This window comes from Gobio gobio (assembly GCF_949357685.1).
Source record: "Gobio gobio genome assembly, chromosome: 11".
Classification (NCBI taxonomy): domain Eukaryota; kingdom Metazoa; phylum Chordata; class Actinopteri; order Cypriniformes; family Gobionidae; genus Gobio; species Gobio gobio.
In genome coordinates, this window is record NC_137104.1 from 4118884 (window position 1) to 4138099 (window position 19216).

General features: G+C 37.5%; 2 protein-coding genes across 4 annotated transcripts in view; both read right to left on the minus strand.

Moving 5' to 3' along the window:
- The window catches only part of vps28 (VPS28 subunit of ESCRT-I), a 968134-nt gene that overhangs the window by 870978 nt on the left and 77940 nt on the right, over nucleotides 1–19216 (minus strand). The gene's annotated exons all lie outside the window — the stretch shown is intronic.
- The window catches only part of grinaa (glutamate receptor, ionotropic, N-methyl D-aspartate-associated protein 1a (glutamate binding)), a 50936-nt gene continuing 34638 nt past the window's right edge, over nucleotides 2919–19216 (minus strand). Inside the window, exons 5-8 of one of the 3 annotated variants that reach the window (XR_013817509.1) lie at nucleotides 17675–17803; nucleotides 16440–16583; nucleotides 7182–7435; nucleotides 2919–3143 (exon numbers count right to left, since the gene is read on the minus strand). Coding sequence is in view for 2 of the 3 variants with exons in the window: in XM_079829432.1 (XP_079685558.1) it covers nucleotides 7286–7435; nucleotides 16440–16583; nucleotides 17675–17803 (423 nt within the window). In the remaining variant the exon portion in view is untranslated. Of the gene's footprint in view, nucleotides 3240–7144; nucleotides 7436–16439; nucleotides 16584–17674; nucleotides 17804–19216 lie in introns of those variants that run through there. The other 2 variants (XM_079829433.1, XM_079829432.1) reach the window with 2 other exon arrangements.

Consider the following 19216-nt stretch of genomic DNA (forward strand, 5'->3'; position numbering starts at 1 on the left):
TGGAAAAGACCATTTACAGCCAATACAGGCATTTTACCATAAGAAATATATATTTTTTTTTTAATTTTTAACAGTTACACTGCAAAAAATGGTGTTCTTACTTAGTATTTTTGTTTTGTTTTCAGTCCAAATATTTAAAAAAAATCTTACATTAAGAAGCATTTACTAGACAAGCAAAAGTTTTTGTCTTGTTTTGGGGGAAAATAACTCAAAATTAAGGGAGTTTTTGCTTAAAATAAGCAAAATAATCTTAATTCAAACAGAAAACAAGATTATTTTTCTTACATCATTGGCAGATTATTTAGCTTATTTTAAGCAAAAACTCCCTTAATTTTGAGTTATTTTCCCCCAAAACAAGACAGAAACTTTTGCTTGTTTAGTAAATGCTTCTTAATGTAAGATTTTTTAGATATTTGGACTGAAAACAGGACAAAAATACTAAGTAAGAAAAGCATTTGCAGTGTATTGCTGTTATACAGTTATAGTTATAGCTATGTTCTGATATCCATAAAAGAGTCATATGTCGAATGTGCTCACCTATTTCCGTGATGTTCCAAGCTTTCCTTTAAGATTGATAGGTTGAGAATATTTGGCCACACCCACTTTCTAAACAACCCTGTTATAGCTAAACATTTTTTGACAAGTATTGATCAGGAGAGTCCAGAGAATTGAACTGCATTGATTTTTATTCAGATTGAGTGCAAAACCTATAGGACTAGTTAGCAAAAGTTGATTTTTTTACATAATCGCAAATATTTAATGGACGATTTGATTGACAGCAGTGGATCATGAGGCTAAGTTGTTCAGTATGAGGAGATCTATCAAATGATATGAATATTGTGTGTATGTGTGAAACACCACGTGATTACTGAGGTATAAAACTCGCTCATAAGGCGTTAAATGTCGCGATAAACGTGCGCAAAATCGTCCTGGTGTGAACAGGCCTTTAGAGCCATGAGTAGAACATGCTTAACCTTGTCTAATAGGTGCTCAAACCTCATTTTCCGATGGCGGCCATGTTTTTTTGAGACATGCCAATTTCTTCATAGACTATAATGCATGCCAATTTCAACCGGACTAACGGTTGGGGGGTTATAGCCATTTTCATGTTTTTTTCCTGGTATAGCGCTTTTTTTTTTTTTTTTTACTGTGACCTCAGTTTGAGCTTTTACACACGTGTCCCAAGTTTGGTGAAAATATCTAATTTCGTTCTTGAATTATAGCCATTTTAGTAAAAGTGGCTCCACCCACTTCGAACGTTTAGTCGCCCCTTAGCGACCGTGAATCAATTTTGATCACACGAGAAACCTAGGAAAAAAGAAGCGGGAAAAAAACCCAAGGATTCCAGTGATAGAAGACACTTGAGTCTACGACAATAAGTATGGGAGTTATGAGCAGTTTCATGTTTTTGATCGCTGTAGCGCCACCTATTGGCCAATCGGGGTCATACCTTGTCAGTCTCTCCCCAAATTGAGACTTACCATCTGGCCCAGTTTCAAGTCTCTCGGTCTTATGGTTTGGGTTCAATGACCAATTTTACGGCGGAAGAATATCAATACAAATCCTTACAATTGCAGTAAAGTTTCAGCGCTACATGCTTAAACCCCTAACTATATTTTAAAGTACATTAAAATAGAAAACCATTTTAAATTGTAATAATATTTCAGTTTTTTTCTGTATTTTTGATCAAGTAAATGCTGACTTGATTCAAAAACATTAAAAATAGTAATGTTTCCAAACTTTTGACCGGTACTGTATATATATTTTTTTTACTTATGTCTCATTCAGTTGTTAATGACAACTAATAAAACTCAATAAAAAATTCAGAAGTCAAATTCAAAAGTCACAAGGTTAAGTCACTCTTTTTTTTTCACTTAAAGGGATAGTTCACCCAAAAACGAAATGTTTATGTTGATCTGCTGACCCCGAAGGCATCCAAGATGTGTGTTTGTTTCTTCAACAGAACACAAATGAAGATGTTTAACAGTGTGATAGTCGTATAATGATGTCAATGGGGAGATTTTAGAGTATGAGAGCAATGAGAGTAAAAACACACATACGAATCCTTATTAAACCCTGGTGACACATTGATGTCTGAAGACACGAAACCATCGCTTTCTGCGAGAAACCCAACAGTATTTGTGATTTTTTTTACCTCTTATCAGACGAATGTCATCTAGTTTTCCCAGCGGCATAACTTCCGGTGAATAAGGTCAAAATACTGCCGTGATCATAGATATATATACGTAGATGCCTCATTCGACCGATCCGCGCAGGCACTAATGAGGAATCTATGTTTATATCTATGATCACGCCGGTATTTTGACCTTATTCGCCGGAAGTGATGGCGCGGGGACGGCTGATGCAGAGACATAGAAAAAAATTAAATACATTTTTAAATACGGATATTTTTCTTACACAAACGCATTGATTTGCTTCAGAAGGCCTTTATTAACACCCGGAGCCGCGTGGAGCAGTTATATGACGGACAGATGCATTTGTCATGGACCTCAAAAACAGAGCAACTATTACTGCCATTATAAAGCTTGGATTAGCCAGAACATTTTTAATATAACTCAGATTTGATTCGTCTGAAAGAAGAACGTCATACACACCTCGGATGACTTGAGGGAGAGTAAATCATGGGCTAATGTTCATTTTTGGGTGAACTATCCCTTTAAGAAAGAATAGCACATTTAAGCAACACACACAATAGTCACCGTTCCATAGTTTTCCATATTTAGTAAACAGCGGTTTATATGAATCTATATAATTGTTTTAACTCACTTGGAATGAAACAAACGACTGTCCATAATTAATCTCATAACCATTCTGAATCAGTCCAGGTCACATGACATGCGTTGCGATCGTCTCCAGTCACTGAGAGCACAAGAAATGAAGATCTCACGCCGTGTTTTCCTCTCACTTTATTCTCATAATGAAACACAAACAGGCTGCGGAAGAATATCATTTAACTCCAGGTTAATGCAAATGTACAGTGCAAAGAGATCAAAGCCCAAACACACTCGACACGCCTCAATCCACTTTAGCTTATGCAGAAGTTAGTTATAAAGACAAACATATCACGTCCACACACATGTCTTTCACAGCCGGTTTAGTGTTCAGCAGCTGCACATGCAAGGCTGAATGTGAATTATATGATCTGAAACCATCTGGAATGGATATCTTTAATATACAGACATCAGTCTCTATATCCTTAAAATGTTGGAACACGCCGACTTTGAGACTTTATCTTATTCACCGTATCCCCCAGAGTTAGATAAGTTCTCATCTCCAACGCTAGTGTAGCTTAGCACAAAGAATGGAGGTAAATGGCTCCAGCTAGCCTAGCTTAGCACAAAGATTGGAGGTAAATGGCTCCAGCTAGCCTAGCTTAGCACAAAGACTGGCGGTAAATGGCTCCAGCTAGCCTAGCTTAGCACAAAGACTGGAGGTAAATGGCTCCAGCTAGCCTAGCTTAGCACAAAGACTGGCGGTAAATGGCTCCAGCTAGCCGACTGCTCAATAAGTGACAAAATAACGCCAACATTTTCCTATTTACATGTTGTGAAGGTGTGTATAGTTACATCGTGTACTAAGACCGTCGGAAAATGAGAAGTTCTAGGTCGACACATCCGGGAACTGAACTGTCAATTTCGTCACCGCCCCTTTTTAGGGGAAAATAAACTAGACTCCCATAGACTTCAATACAAAATAGCGGCACAAAACAACGTCCGTTCACAGCCGGTAGGCGTGAATAATTAATCTAATAGATTAGATTAGATTGAATCACTCAGATTAAACATGTTGAGTAATTATATATCCAGCCGTCCTGCCATAGAACGTGAAAGATACATCCACACACTTCATTTGGTCAACTTAAAAACATGTCCCTTCATTCTCCCAGCGTCAAATTGGTATAACAAGTGAATGATTTTACTTCGTTTTTGCAAGTAAACATCTTTAAATGTATATATTTTGTCTTTATATTTAGAGTACTGAGTGCAGTTTTCTGTCCAGCCATACAACTAGCCTGACTTAGCTTCCGATCATACTTCATGATTCAAAAACAAAGTTAAATCATTCACTGGCTTACCTGGTGACTTGATGAGGTGCGAGTAAATGTCCTCTGGCCACTGGGTGGAGTTGCTACACCAATTTGACAGTGGGAGAATGGAGGGACATGTTTTTAAATTGACCCAATGAAGTGTGTGGATGTGTCTTTCTGACGGCTGGACATATAATTACCTGACATGTTTAATATTGGAGATTTTAATTTTGGAAGTTATTCACGCCTGCCGCCTGTGTACGGGCGTTTTTTGTTCCGCTATTTTGTATTAAAGTCTATGGGAGTCTAGTTTATTTTCCCCTAAAAGTGGACGTGACGAACTATATTCTCATTCCTGTGGCGCAATGATATTACACAGCGCCTGATAATAGGCTAACTTCCGTCAACATAACCAACATGACAACCTGCTTACACAGAGAGCGCTGGGGTCTTAGTACACGATGTAAACTATACACATCACAACATGTAAAAAGGAAAATGTTGGCGTTATTTTGTCACTTATTGAGCACTCGGCTAGCTGGAGCCATTTACCTCCAGTCTTTGTGCTAAGCTAGGCTAGCTGGAGCCATTTACCTCCAGTCTTTGTGCTAAGCTAGGCTAGCTGGAGCCATTTACCTCCAGTCTTTGTGCTAAGCTAGGCTAGCTGGAGCCATTTACCTCCAGTCTTTGTGCTAAGCTAGGCTAGCTGGAGCCATTTACCTCCAGTCTTTGTGCTAAGCTAGGCTAGCGGTGGGTGCGTCAGACAGAGTTACGGCACGACAAAACTTATCTAACACTGGGGGATATGGCGAATAAGCTAAAGTCACAAAAAGTCGGCGTGTTCGTTTAAATATGCGCTCTTTAATTTAAAAACGAACAATCCTTCCATTACCCAGCAAACGTCCTCTGGCATTTGAATAAATAACTCATAAATAACCACAAAAAACATAAATTGCAGGAAATATCATGTTGTTTTCCAGCACATATTTGACATGCAACTAAGTATAACCCGATTCTTTAAAAATAAGGAAATATACGTTTCGATCCCTCATTCACACGCACACAAAAACAAAACATCTATTGAATAAAAAAAAAAAAAAAAAGTAAAGTAGTCAGCATGAAAGAGAAAAGAGTTGTGTTTGAACATTAAATACTGACGGTTGGAACGATTTCATTAAGACAACCTCACCTTCCTCTCAAAAGAAAGAGAAATAAACTATATACAGGCTTTATTTGACTCGTCATACTGTAGATAATACGGTCAACTGTACAACCGTTTGTCATCTTGGACTGTATATATATATATATATATATGACGGTGGTGGTTTTTAAGTTGCAAAGCGGTGATGTTATTGAGCAGCACAGCCAGATGTTTATCTATTTACAGCTACGGTATACACGTGTCTGTCTGACGTGCTCCGCCCATGCAGACATTAGTAGTGTTCATTACTCTGACAGCCGTTCTCCCTCAAGCTCCACACATCATGCCGTTTGGATGCAACTGTTGAATCATCCCTTACATCTCTCCAGGGACTCGGAAGCGAAGGAATTCTTAAAGGGTTAGTTCACCCAAAAATGAAAATTCTGTCATTAATTACTGACCCTCATGTCGTTCGACACCCGTCAGACCTCCGTTCATCTTCAGAACACAAATGAAGATATTTTAGTGTAAATCTGATGCTCTGAAAGGCCTCCATTGGCACAATGGCACGGTTCACTCTCAAGACCCTTAAAAGGCACTAAAGACGTCGTTACAAAGTCCATCTCACTACAGTGGTTCTACAATAACTTTATGAATCGGCGAGAATAGTTTTTGTGCGCAAAAAACGCTAAATAACGACTTGCATAGTGATGACGATTTCAAAACACGGCATCATGAAGCTTCGAAGCGTTATGAATCAGTGAGTCGAATCAGCAGTTTGAATCGCCAAATTTCAGCAGTTTGGCGGTTTGACACGCGATCATTCGGCTCACTGATTCATAACGCTTCAAACTGCTGAATCGACTCACTGATTCATAACGCTTCAAAGCTTCATGATGCCGTGTTTTGAAATCGTCATCACTATGTAAGTCGTTATTTAGGGTTTTTTTGCGCACAAAAACTATTGTCGCTGATTCATAAAGTTATTGTAGAGTCACTGTAGTGAGATGGACTTTGTATCGACGTCTTTAGTGCCTTTTAAGGGTCTTGAGAGTGTAAAGTGCCATTGTGCCAATGGAGGCCTTTCAGAGCATCAGATTTACACTAAAATATCTTCATTTGTGTTCTGAAGATGAACGGAGGTCTGACGGGTGTCCAACGACATGAGGGTCAGTAATTAATGACAGAATTTTCATTTTTGGGCGAACTAACCCTTTAAATAAATTTCTATAGAGACAGAGCGTATTTAGGCCACGCCCACACCGGGGGGGAAAACAATCAAACGCTCTCCATTGACTTTGCATTGCGTGAGGCTGCGTCCTTGCCATTTTCGGACTTATAACAAAAAACAGAACAATGTCTAAAAGCTGATATGTGACAAAGTGTACAGCAAAAAAGCTAAAAAACACAGAAATAAGTTTTTATAAGCTGTCGACCCAAAAAAACGAGAATTTAAGGAGACAAAAGTGGATAAAGGCAGTAAAACGTGACGCTTCAGCTGAAGAATGGGCACATTTTGGGATCCTGACACTCAGTGTGTCTCAATATGCCTATGTGTGCAGTTAATATGTTGTCACTGTTAAGTCAAATATCCAAATGTCAGTTTTATATATGATATTTCCTGTCTCTGAATACGTTCCCCTCTAGTGGGTGTACTTCTCAGTGAAATATGACGTGTCTCAATGGCCTGAATCCACTTTTTTTTGTCCTTAAACGCTCGTTTTTTAGGTCAATAGCTTATAAAAACCATGGTTGTGGGTTTTGTTTAGCTTGTTTGCTGTACACTTTGTCACATATCAGCTTTTATACATTGTTCAGTTTTTTGTTACAAGTCCGAAATGACAAGGACGCAGCCTCACACAATGCAAAGTCAATGGAGACGGTTTGATTGTTTTCCCCCCCGGTGGGCGTGGCCTTCAGATTATGACACGTGTCGCTCTGTCTCTATTGGTTGATTTTGCGACGTTTCGAGGCCTGTACATGTGGACATACAGAGGATGTGCGAGAGGAATAAATGAAGAATACGAGGAAAGGTGAGGTGATCTTCCCGTGTAGAGCAGACTGCACTTCCCTTTTTTCACGGGAAGGGGGCGCACTCAGTCCCTGGTGCGGCCCACGATGGCCAGGATGTAAAGGAAGATGTTGATGATGTCAGTGTAGAGGTTGAGCGCCGCGTAGACGTATTCCTCTGGGCTGATGGCCATCTTCTTCTTTCCCAGGAGCAGCTGAGTGTCCACAGCCAGGAACTGTAAAAGAGCAACACATTACATCCTCTCTTCCCAGTATGAAGCCCCTCCTTCTGACAAGCACAGTGTGCTCTGATTGGCTGGCTGGAGCTGTGTGGATCATGTGACACTGAAGACTGATGCTCAAATTTCAGCTTTGATCACAGGACCCTGTACATTGACATCATCATGTATATACTTTAAATGTTAAATGTCTGTGGAGGAGCTCTGGCCTCATATGTGGTACCATTTGAAAGCTTAGAGTCTCTACTTTCTGTAGACATGCATCACTTCCGCATTTGTTTCACACAAAGCAACTTATTTCTGGGACCATTTCCCCCTGGATTTGGCCGACCCAAATTGAAAAGCTTCCCACACACACACACACACACACACACACAGAGACACAGACACAGACACAGACACAGACACAGACACAGACACAGACACAGACACAGACACAGACACAGACACGCACACACACACACACACACACACGCACACGCACACGCACACGCACACGCGCACACGCGCACACGCGCACACGCACACACGCACACACAGACACAGACACAGACACAGACACAGACACAGACACAGACACGCACACACACACACACACACACACACACGCACACGCACACGCACACGCGCACACGCGCACACGCGCACACGCGCACACGCGCACACGCACACACAGACACAGACACAGACACAGACACAGACACAGACACAGACACGCACACACACACACACACACACGCACACGCACACGCACACGCACACGCGCACACGCGCACACGCACACACAGACACAGACACAGACACAGACACAGACACAGACACAGACACGCGCACACTCACACACACACACACACACACACACACACACAGTATACAGTGGCATGAAAAAGTGTGTGAACCGCTTGCAGAATCTGTGAAAATGGGAAGAATTTTAACCAAATAAAAGGGATCATACAAAATGCATGTTATTTTTTATTTAGTGCTGTCCTGAATAAGATATTTTACATCATTTTTTTTTACATATAGTACACCAGACAAAAAAAAACAGCTGAATTTATTAAAATAACCCTGATAAAAAGTTTATGAACCATTGATTTTCAATGCTGTGTGTCGTGATGATCCACGGCTGTTTTTTGCTGTTAAACTGCCCAATGTTCTTCAGAAAAATCCTCCAGGTCCTGCACAATCTTCAGTTTTCCAGCCTCTTTTTCATATTTGAACCCTCTCCAGGATTGACTGTATGATTTTAAGATCCATCTTTTCACACTGAGGACGACTGAGGGACTCAAACACAACTACTAAAAAAGGTTGAAACATTCACTGATGCTCCAGAAGGAAACAAGACACATTAAGAGCCGGGGGGTGAAAACTTTTTAACAGGATGAAGATGTCCAAATTTTTCTTATTTTGTTTAAATATAATTTTTTTTCATTTAGTACTGCCCTTCAGAAGCAACTGAAGATACTTGCTTGTTTCCAGGAAGACAAATTAAGTACAATTTACCTTGATTTTCAAATTCAAAAGTTTTCACCCCCCAGCTCTTAATGCGTTGTGTTTCCTTCATGAGCATCAGTGAATGTTTGAATCTTTTTTAATAGTTGTGTTTGAGTCCCTCAGTCGTCCTCAGTGTGAAAAGATGCATCTTAAAACCATACAGTCAATCCTGGAGAAGGTTCAAATATGAAAAAGAGGCTGGAAAACGGAAGATTGTGCAGGAGCTGGAGGATTTTTCTGAAGAACATTGTGCAGTTTAACTGCTCAGGACAAACAAGAGAATCGTGAACAACAATCACAAAACAAAAAAACAGCCGTGGATCATCCAGGGAATGACACACACACACACACACACACACACACACACACACACACACACACACACACACACACACACACACACACACACACACACACACACACACACACACACACACACACACACACACACACACACACACACACACACACACACACACACACACACACACACACACACACACACACACACACACACACACACACACACACACTCAGCCGTGGATCATCCAGGGAACAACACACAGCACTGAGAATCAATGGTTCAAAAACTTTTTATCAGGGTTATTTTAATTAATTTGTTACATTTATATAGCGCTTTTCTAGGCACTCAAAGCGCTTTACATATAGAAGGGGGAATCTCCTCAACCAATCTCCTTTATTTGAATAAATTCAGCTATTTTTTTGTCTTGTGGACTATATGTAAACATTTTTTATTTAAAATATCTTAATCAGGACAGTACTAAATAAAAAATAACATGCATTTTGTATGATAATTTTAAAAATTATTCCAATTTTCACAGATCCTGCAAGCGGTTCACATACTTGTTCACACATAACCTCCCCCCCTCTTTATGATTTATTGAAAGTGTGTAACTCAGGCCCTGTGTGCTCTAGCACCCTGCAGACAGTTCTGGCTTTTTCCACTAGATTATAGAAAACACTGGAAAACAGAATTTTGTGACACTGGGACATTGCATTTGTACCACCAACCCTCTACACACACCGTGGCAACATAATCGCCATTGGCTAGTACATTTGTTAGTTTACTCACCAGCAGTGTTGGGGAAAGTTACTTTGAAAAGTAATGCATTTCAATATTGCGTTACTCCCTTAAAAAGTAACTAATTGAGTTACTTAGTTACTTTTTAAGAAAAGTAATGCGTTACGTTTTTTTACTTTTTCTCACCTGGGCTGGGCTTGTTTTTTTTTGTTTTGTTTTTTAATAGCAAAAAAAGTCCTTTCTTTGTGCAAATGTAAAGACCTCTTCATACCAAAATTTAAATAATAAGCCTCAGGCTGAGGTAAAAATGTGCTGCCATTCTGGATAATGGAAGAATAGGACGCAGGAGAAAAAAGTTTTACCAATAAAAACAAAAAATCTAGTAATATTTGCTCATGGTTTAACTGAATCATCGAAGGTCAGCAGCAAGACATTAGTCAATAAAGGTAGATTAAATGCATACAAATATCTGTTTTATTTAACATTTAATTATTGGAGGTTTGCATAGTACTCTGATTTTGCATTTGACTGATTTTATTCATTTTGAGGAGGACAGAATCTTTATTGTGCAAGTGAGATGAATAAATGCTCACATTTAGTCTAGAACTACAATAACCCTCATGTTCACACACACACACACACACACACACACACACACACACACACACACACACACACACACACACACACACACACACACACACACACACACACACACACACACACACACACACACACACACACACACACACACACACACACACACACACACACACACACACACACACACACACACACACACACACACACACACACACACACACACACACACACACACACACACACACACGCCTCTGCACTTATTTTTCTCAACATGGGGGCAGGAGAGCTGTCAGTCAAATTAATGTGAAAAAGTAACTCAAGATATTTTGTTGTAAATTTGAAAAGTAATGCGTTACTTTACTAGTTACTTGAAAAAAGTAATATTATTACGTAACTCAAGTTACTTGTAATGCGTTACCCCCAACACATCTCACCAGTGTGATATACTATTTTATTTATATAAGTGCTGTCAAAACAATTAATTACGATTACCGTATTTTCCGGACTATAAGTCACACTTTTTTTCATCGTTTGGCTGGTCCTACGACTTCTAGTCCGGTGCAACTTATATATCAAAATTAATTCATACTGACTGACAAGAATATACTAGGGGTGTGCGATATTAACAAAAAAAGAAATCTCAATATTTTCTGTGATTTTCACGATAAGGATAATTAGATGATATTTTGTTGAGTGTGTTATTGTGCCGGCACTTTGGCAGGTTTAGGACTGCCATGGTCAGCTGACTCCTAAAGTTTATGATATTCTTCATATTCTGTGTGGTGGTCAGTTCACACAAGTGACAGAAATAATCTTTACCTTGATACATTTATTTTTTACATCGTGTCAATTTCATAAATGTAATAAAAATTAATTATAATAAGACACAATAGGGCTGTCACCAATCAAATTAAATAAGTATCAACAAAATGAATCTTTGCAGTGCAGAGGAAACACAGAAGCTGCATCTGAAGTGGCATTTAGATCATTTACACAGACTGTTTACTGTTTTGATGTTTAAAACACAAAATGTTGAATAATATTGATATTTGAAATTATTTAAAACATGATAAGAGATACTTTAACTGTGAAATTTAAACCGCCAGTAGGTGGCAGCAAGTCATTGAGATTCAAACAATTAATTAAAACGGCTGATTCATTCAAGGAACGAAGCATTTGACTATCTTAATCATAGATATACATAATAAAGGCTAGATGTCTTACGGCGGAGTCTCTAACGCCATCACTGGCGGCCATTTTGTCACAGGCCCTCTGTGGCTCCTGATGTAAGGCGAGTGATCTGAACACAAATACTCTTATCTCGCTGAAATCTTGACGGATTTACAAATGGTTTGGTTTCTTACAAACGTTATTAACGTGGCTATAATTCTGGATGCTTGGACAAATTATTTTTCATAAGTATGCAGTGTCATAACTACATCTCTGACGTTTATAACAAACCAAACAGTTTTGAAAAGCGGTAGAAAACTGAGCAAGTTATGGTTATTTAAAAAGTGCAAGCACCGTTAAAACACAATGTTACGAGTGAGCGAGCTGACTGTGACAAGATGGCCGCCAGGTGCGGACGTCGACCTCCATTGGCCAGCAGCGCGGACGAGACATCTAGCCGTTATTATATATATATGATCTTAATCTATATTAGTCATTGAATCATTGATTCGTTCAAAAAGCTGATTCATTCAGTATGAAAACATCACTGTGTTTTGCTCAGAGACGCAGATAGAGTACTTTGTCTTTGTTTTTTTTCGGTGGCGAAATAGAGCAAAAACAGGCAATATGGAAGTCTAAACTGTAAGTTACTTAAAGCTACACTGTGTGATATTTTCCCCCATCTAGTGGTGAAAAGGTATATGACCATCCAGTGAATATTAGTTTCTGTTCCTCTCAATTCCGATTTCGTTTTAACTCCTACGGTGGCCGATTTAGTCCAAGATTAACATGGCTTCCAGTTCGACCTCGTCCACATTCGACACGGTGCCATCGAGTGTTAAAACGCCAAAGGCGAAGCTTGAGTTTACGGGTATGTCCCTCTTTGGCTAATGTACTTTCAAGATGGAGGGGCAACATGGCGACCGGCATTCGAACCCCTCACCCGTATGTGTTTTCAATGGCATATTATAAACTTACGAGAATACTTTATTACTTGAAAGAAGTAAATATACATTACTGAGCACATATATATTTGAAGTGTTTTAAGCTAAGAATAAACTAAAAAATTTACACAGTGTAGCTTTAATATTAACTTCTTGTTTAGTAAACTTGCATAAAATCAATATCACATTTGAAAAACTGCAATCTTTGTGTGATATCTTATTAACACTCTCTGGGTGTGTGTTAGAGATATACTCGATAAACACATCGTTAAAACAACTATTACGATATCGCAGACAGTGTTGGGGAAAGTTACTTTGAAAAGTAATGCATTACAATATTGCGTTACTCCCTTAAAAAGTAACTAATTGAGTTACTTAGGTACTTTTTAAGAAAAGTAATGCGTTACGTTACTTTTGCGTTACTTTCTCACCTGGGCTGGGCTTGTTTTTGTTTTTTTATAACAAAAACGTTTTTTTATATTATTATTATATTATATTATATATTTATATATATTACATTATATATTATTTTTATAATATTTTTGTGCAACGGTAAAGACCTCTTCATACCAAAATTGAAATAATAAGCCCCAGGCTGAGGTAAAAATGCAAATTCACGCATTAACAGTAGAGGGCGCAGTAACGCAGATCTTTTGTTGTAAATTTGAAAAGTAATACGTTACTTTACTAGTTACTTGGAAAAAGTACTATTATTACATAACTCAAGTTACTTGTAATGCGTTACCCAACACTGATCGCAGACGATATATAATCGCACACCCCTAGAATATACATTTATTATTTATATACATATACATTTATCTATGCTGCTCCTGTAGTCCACCTTTGAAAAAATTAACTGAAAACAACTGAAAACTGAAAAAAGCAGCTCCTTCTGAAAAGCACACTGTGCTCTGATTGGTCAGCTGGAGTGGTGTGTTGTGATTGGTCAAGGATCATGTGACACTGAAGACTGATGTTGAAAATTCAGCTTTGATGACAGGAATAAATTAAAGTGTCCTATATATTTCACATAAAACATAGCTATTTTTAACAACATGTATTCTTATTTCACTTATTTCTGTGCCGTAGTTATTATATTGATTAATAATAGATAGTTAGCTAATCTGTGTGCTTTGTATATGTGCATTTCTGAAATGCATAACATGTACAAATCAATTTAAATTGTAATGTAGATGCATTTTTTGTGAAGCTGCTTTGAAACGATATGCATCGTGAAAAGCGCTATACAAATAAATTTGAATTTAATTTAATTTTAAATCGTAAAAATATTTCACATTTTTACAGTTTTTATTGTATTTTTAATCAAATAAATGCAGCCTTGGTGTGCAGAAGATAAAATTAAAAAATCATAACCCCAAATGTTTGAACGGTCATAATTTCCTGAAAGCTTTTCCCAAGAGCTCCTGCTGCATTTATCTGATGTTCCAACTATTTGAGTTCCAAATGTGCCGAAAGACGTTTCCACAGCCAGTCAGACTGGAAAATTCAACGCTTCAAAAGCGCCTACATTTGGTGACCCAGTTTGAGACAGATGGTAAAACATTATACATGTACCTCACAACAAATGCATAACCATTCATACACTGTTTTGACAAGGACTGCAAACCATCAAACTACACTCACCTAAAGGATTATTAGGAACACATACTAATACTGTGTTTGACCCTCTTTGGCCTTCAAAACTGCCTTAATTCTACATGGCATTGATTCAACAAGGTGCTGAACGCATTCTTTAGAAATGTTGGCCATATTGATAGGAGAGCATCTGCAGTTGATGGAGATTTGTGGGATGCACATCAAGGGCTCGAAGCTCCCGTTCCACCACATCCCAAAGATGCTCTATTGGGTTGAGATCTGGAGACTGTGGCGGCCACTTTAGTTCAGTGAACTCATTGTCATGTTCAAGAAACCAATTTGAAATGATTTGAGCTTTGTGACGGTGCATTATCCTGCTGGAAGCAGCCATCAGAGGATGGGGATATGGTGCTCGTAAAGGGATGGACATGGTCAGAAACAATGCTCAGGTAGGCCGTGGCATTTAAACGATGCCCAATTGGCACTAAGGGGCCTAAAGTGTGCCAAGAAAACATCCCCCACACCATTACACCACCACCACCAGCCTGCACAGTGGTAACAAGGCATGATGGATCCATGTTCTCATTCTGTTTACGCCAAATTCTGACTCTACCATCTGAATGTCTCAACAGAAATCGAGACTCATCAGACCAGGCAACATTTTTCCAGTCTTCAACTGTCCAATTTTGGTGAGCTTGTGCAAATTGTAGCCTCTTTTTCCTATTTGTAGTGGAGATGAGTGGTACCCGGTGGGGTCTTCTGCTGTTGTAGCCCATGCGCCTCAAGGTTGTGTGTGTTGTGGCTTCACAAATGCTTTGCTGCAGACCTCGGTTGTAATGAGTGGTTATTTCAGTCAAAGTTGCTCTTCTTTCAGCTTGAATCAGTCGGCCCATTCTCCTCTGACCTCGAGCATCAACAAGGCATTTTCGCCCACAGGACTGCCGCATACTGGATGTTTTTCCCTTTTCACACCATTCTTTGTAAACCCTAGAAATGGTTGTGCGTGAAAATCCCAGTAACTGAGCAGATTGTGAAATACTCAGACCGGCCCGTCTGGCACCAACAACCATGCCACGCTCAAAACTGCTTAAATCACCTTTCTTTCCCATTCCGACATTCAGTTTGGAGTTCAGGGGCCGGTTGCACCAGTTGTGCGTAAGTTACAACTTAGCCTAGTTTTGACATAAATGGGCACTAAGTTACAACCTAAGCACTACTAAATATTTTTGCGTTGCACCATTAAACTTAGTTGAAGCGTAACTCTACGTATAAACTAAATATTTACGGAAGCCTCCGATCAGGAGTAATGGTTGGAATAATAAAGCAGACTGACTGAACTGCACAATAAGCCAGACTTCAATTCTTCACAAATATATGATAACATTTACTGACATTTACACTCGCTTACATTTTAAGAGAGAAAACATTGTGTGAATAGATTACTTTATTTGCAGCTCTTCAACAAGAAACCATCCAAAACTGTGTGAATCTGTCCCATCGGTCCGTGTTGTGCATGTCATGATGTCAAATAAAATCAGTCATAATCAATAAATGTAATGTTTTTTTTTGTTTCAGTATTTATTTATTGATCCTTGTTAATGTCGTTTCAGATACTGAATGCTTCTGAATGTTATTTATATATAAAAGCACTTATGTTATTCATGATTAAGTATATTTAATGGAAACTTATTTTTACCGTTGGTTACGCAAGGCAAAAGAAGTTATAATAATGAAGGACACTGAAATTCACGGTATTTCAACACAACTTTTGCTCACGTATTTGAAGGCTGCTATTGGATCATTGAGGGTAAACGTCATATTATGCGTCTACGCATTACTTTACGGAGAGCTTACGACCTACTAGCTACGTTCTGCCTTAAGAACAAATGGTGCAACCGTAAAAAGTACAGAGTTAGTTACAAACTATCTAGTAGTTACTAAGCCTCTAGTGTGGACTTTACGTTCCAATTTAAGAAAGAACTTACAAACGACTGGTGCAACCCTACCCTGGAGATTGTCGTGATTGGTTGATTAGATAATTGCATTAATGAGGAATTGAACAGGTGTTCCTAATAATCCTTTAGGTGAGTGTATAGCAGCAAACTGTTATTTTTCAGAGGTGCTGATGGGAGCTTAAGGTGGTACTTACACAGGTGAACAGCAGAGCCCCGAGCGAAGCGTAGACGATGTGCAGGATTTTGTTTTGGAACACCATGCAGAGGATAGAGCCGAGGAGCAGGACAATCAAACAGACGAAGAGAACGCCCCAGCAGGAAGTGAAGTCATATTTGGTCTGTTTTTGAAAAAGGGAAGAATAATGGCCATCAGTGGTGTTGGTTATGACATGCAAAGAACAAATATTAGCGCCCACGTCAGCAGACGATAGCATTCTTTATAGTTTTGTCATCTGCCGCTTTAAATGCTCAAGCTCTTAAAGGGTTAGTTCACCCAAAAATGAAAATTCTGTCATTAATTCCTCACCCTCACGTCGTTGGACACCCGTCAGACCTCCGTTCATCTTCAGAACACAAATGCAGATATTTTAGTGTAAAGCTGATGCGGAGAAAGGCTTCAGATAGGCCTCCATTGGCATTCAGTACATTTACACTCACAAGACCCATAAAAGGCACTAAAAACGTCATTACAAAGTCCATCTCACCACAGTGACTCTACAATAATTTTACGAAGAGACGACAATAGTTTTTGTGCGCAAAAAAAATCTAAATAACGACTTTATTTAACCTCTTCTTGTCTTCCGTGTGTGTCTCCACGACGCATGCGCGAGAATATGACGCAGATCCGGCGTTCGGGAATCCATGAAATGCACACTTTAACCCGATTTTGAGAACTACGCCGAGACCTAAAGCCGATCAATGTAGAATTCAACAGCTGAGACACGCGCGTCTTCCTCTGCTTGTAAACAAATCGCTTCTGGGTCATGTGTCCGAACGCCGGATCTACGTCATAGTCTCGCGCATGCGTCGTGGAGGCACACACACAAGACAAGAACAAGTTCGATAAAGGGGTTATTTTGATTTTTTTTTGCGTACAAAAACTATTGTCGTCGCATCGTAAAATTATTGTAGAGCCACTGTGGTGAGATGGACTTTGTAACGACGTTTTTAGTGCCTTTTATGGGTCTTGTGAGTGTAAATGTACTGAATGCCAATGGAGGCCCATCAGAAGCCTTTCTCAGCATCAGCTTTACACTAAAATATCTTCATTTGTGTCTGAAGATGAACGGAGGTCTGACGGGTGTCCAACGACATGAGGGTGAAGCAATAATGACACAATTTTCATTTTTGGGTGAACTAACCCTTTAAAGCAGGACAGATTCTGATTAGCTGTCAATCCGCTGGAGAAAAGGATCATGAGCAAACAAACCTGCAGTGAGAAAATCACAACGGTGAAGCAGACGACCACAGTGATGCCCACAGCCATGAAGACCGCATCTGTGTCATAGACGCTGGCAATCATTCCAACCATATAGGACAGACTCAGGGTCAGGATGGACTGAGAAACAAACAGAAAATATTTACACATGCATTGAAACTGGATTATGTTCTCATATATTAATACACAGGAAGTAGAGGTCCATCCATATTGGATTTTGCAACCCTACCCAACTTTTAACACACTTTCAGAAGCTTATTCAAGTTTATTTTGCGCTGTAACTGGTATTAAGGCGGATTTTTTTTAAATATGCAACCATGTACAATATATTATAATATAAAAACCATAACGTAAACATTGTTAGTTCATCAAAGGTGCATCATAAGCAATTGTAGGGCATAAATGTGCTGTATACACACATACACACGTGTACTGTGCATATGTATGTATGTATGTATATGTATGTATGTGTATGTATATGTATATGTATGTATATGTATGTATGTGTATGTATGTATGTATATGTATGTATGTATGTATATGTATGTATATACTGTATGTATATATATATATATATATATATATATATATATATATATATATATATATATATATATATATATATATATATATATATATATATATATATATATATGTATGTATATGTATATGTATATATATATATATATATACACATACACATACATACATACATATATATACATATATATATATAAATTATATTATATACTGTATATGTATATACAGTATACATAATTTGTATTATTATTGAAATATAACATTAATATATAATATATTAAATATATTATTTAATATAATTTGAAAATATAAATATATAATGTATAATATAAATGAATAAACCAATTATATATTATAATATAATTAATAAAATAAACAAAATATTGAATTTTTACAAATATATTATTATATTAAAATACAATTTAATATAATTTGAAAAAATAAATATATAATGTATAATATATATTAATAAACAAATTATATAATATAATTAATATAATATATAAAATAAACAATATTGCATTATTCCATATATACTGCATATAAAACATGTAAATCTATTTTACACATATATTAATATATTTGAAAGTATAAATATATAATGTATAATATTTATTAATAAACAAATATAATATATAAATTAAACAATATATTACATTATTGCATATATACTGCATATAAAACATGTAAATATATTTTACACATATATTAAAATATAATTTAATATAATTTGAAAATATAAATATATAATTTATAATATATATATTAATAAACAAATAATATAATATATAAAAAACAATATTGCATATGTATATACAGCGTGTAGAAACACATGTTAGTATATATTACAAATATATTATGTTAAAATATAATTTAATATAATTTGAAAATATAAATATATAATTTATAATATATATTAATAAACAAATATAATATATAAAATATACAATATTACATTATTGTATATATATACTGCATATAAAAACATGTAAA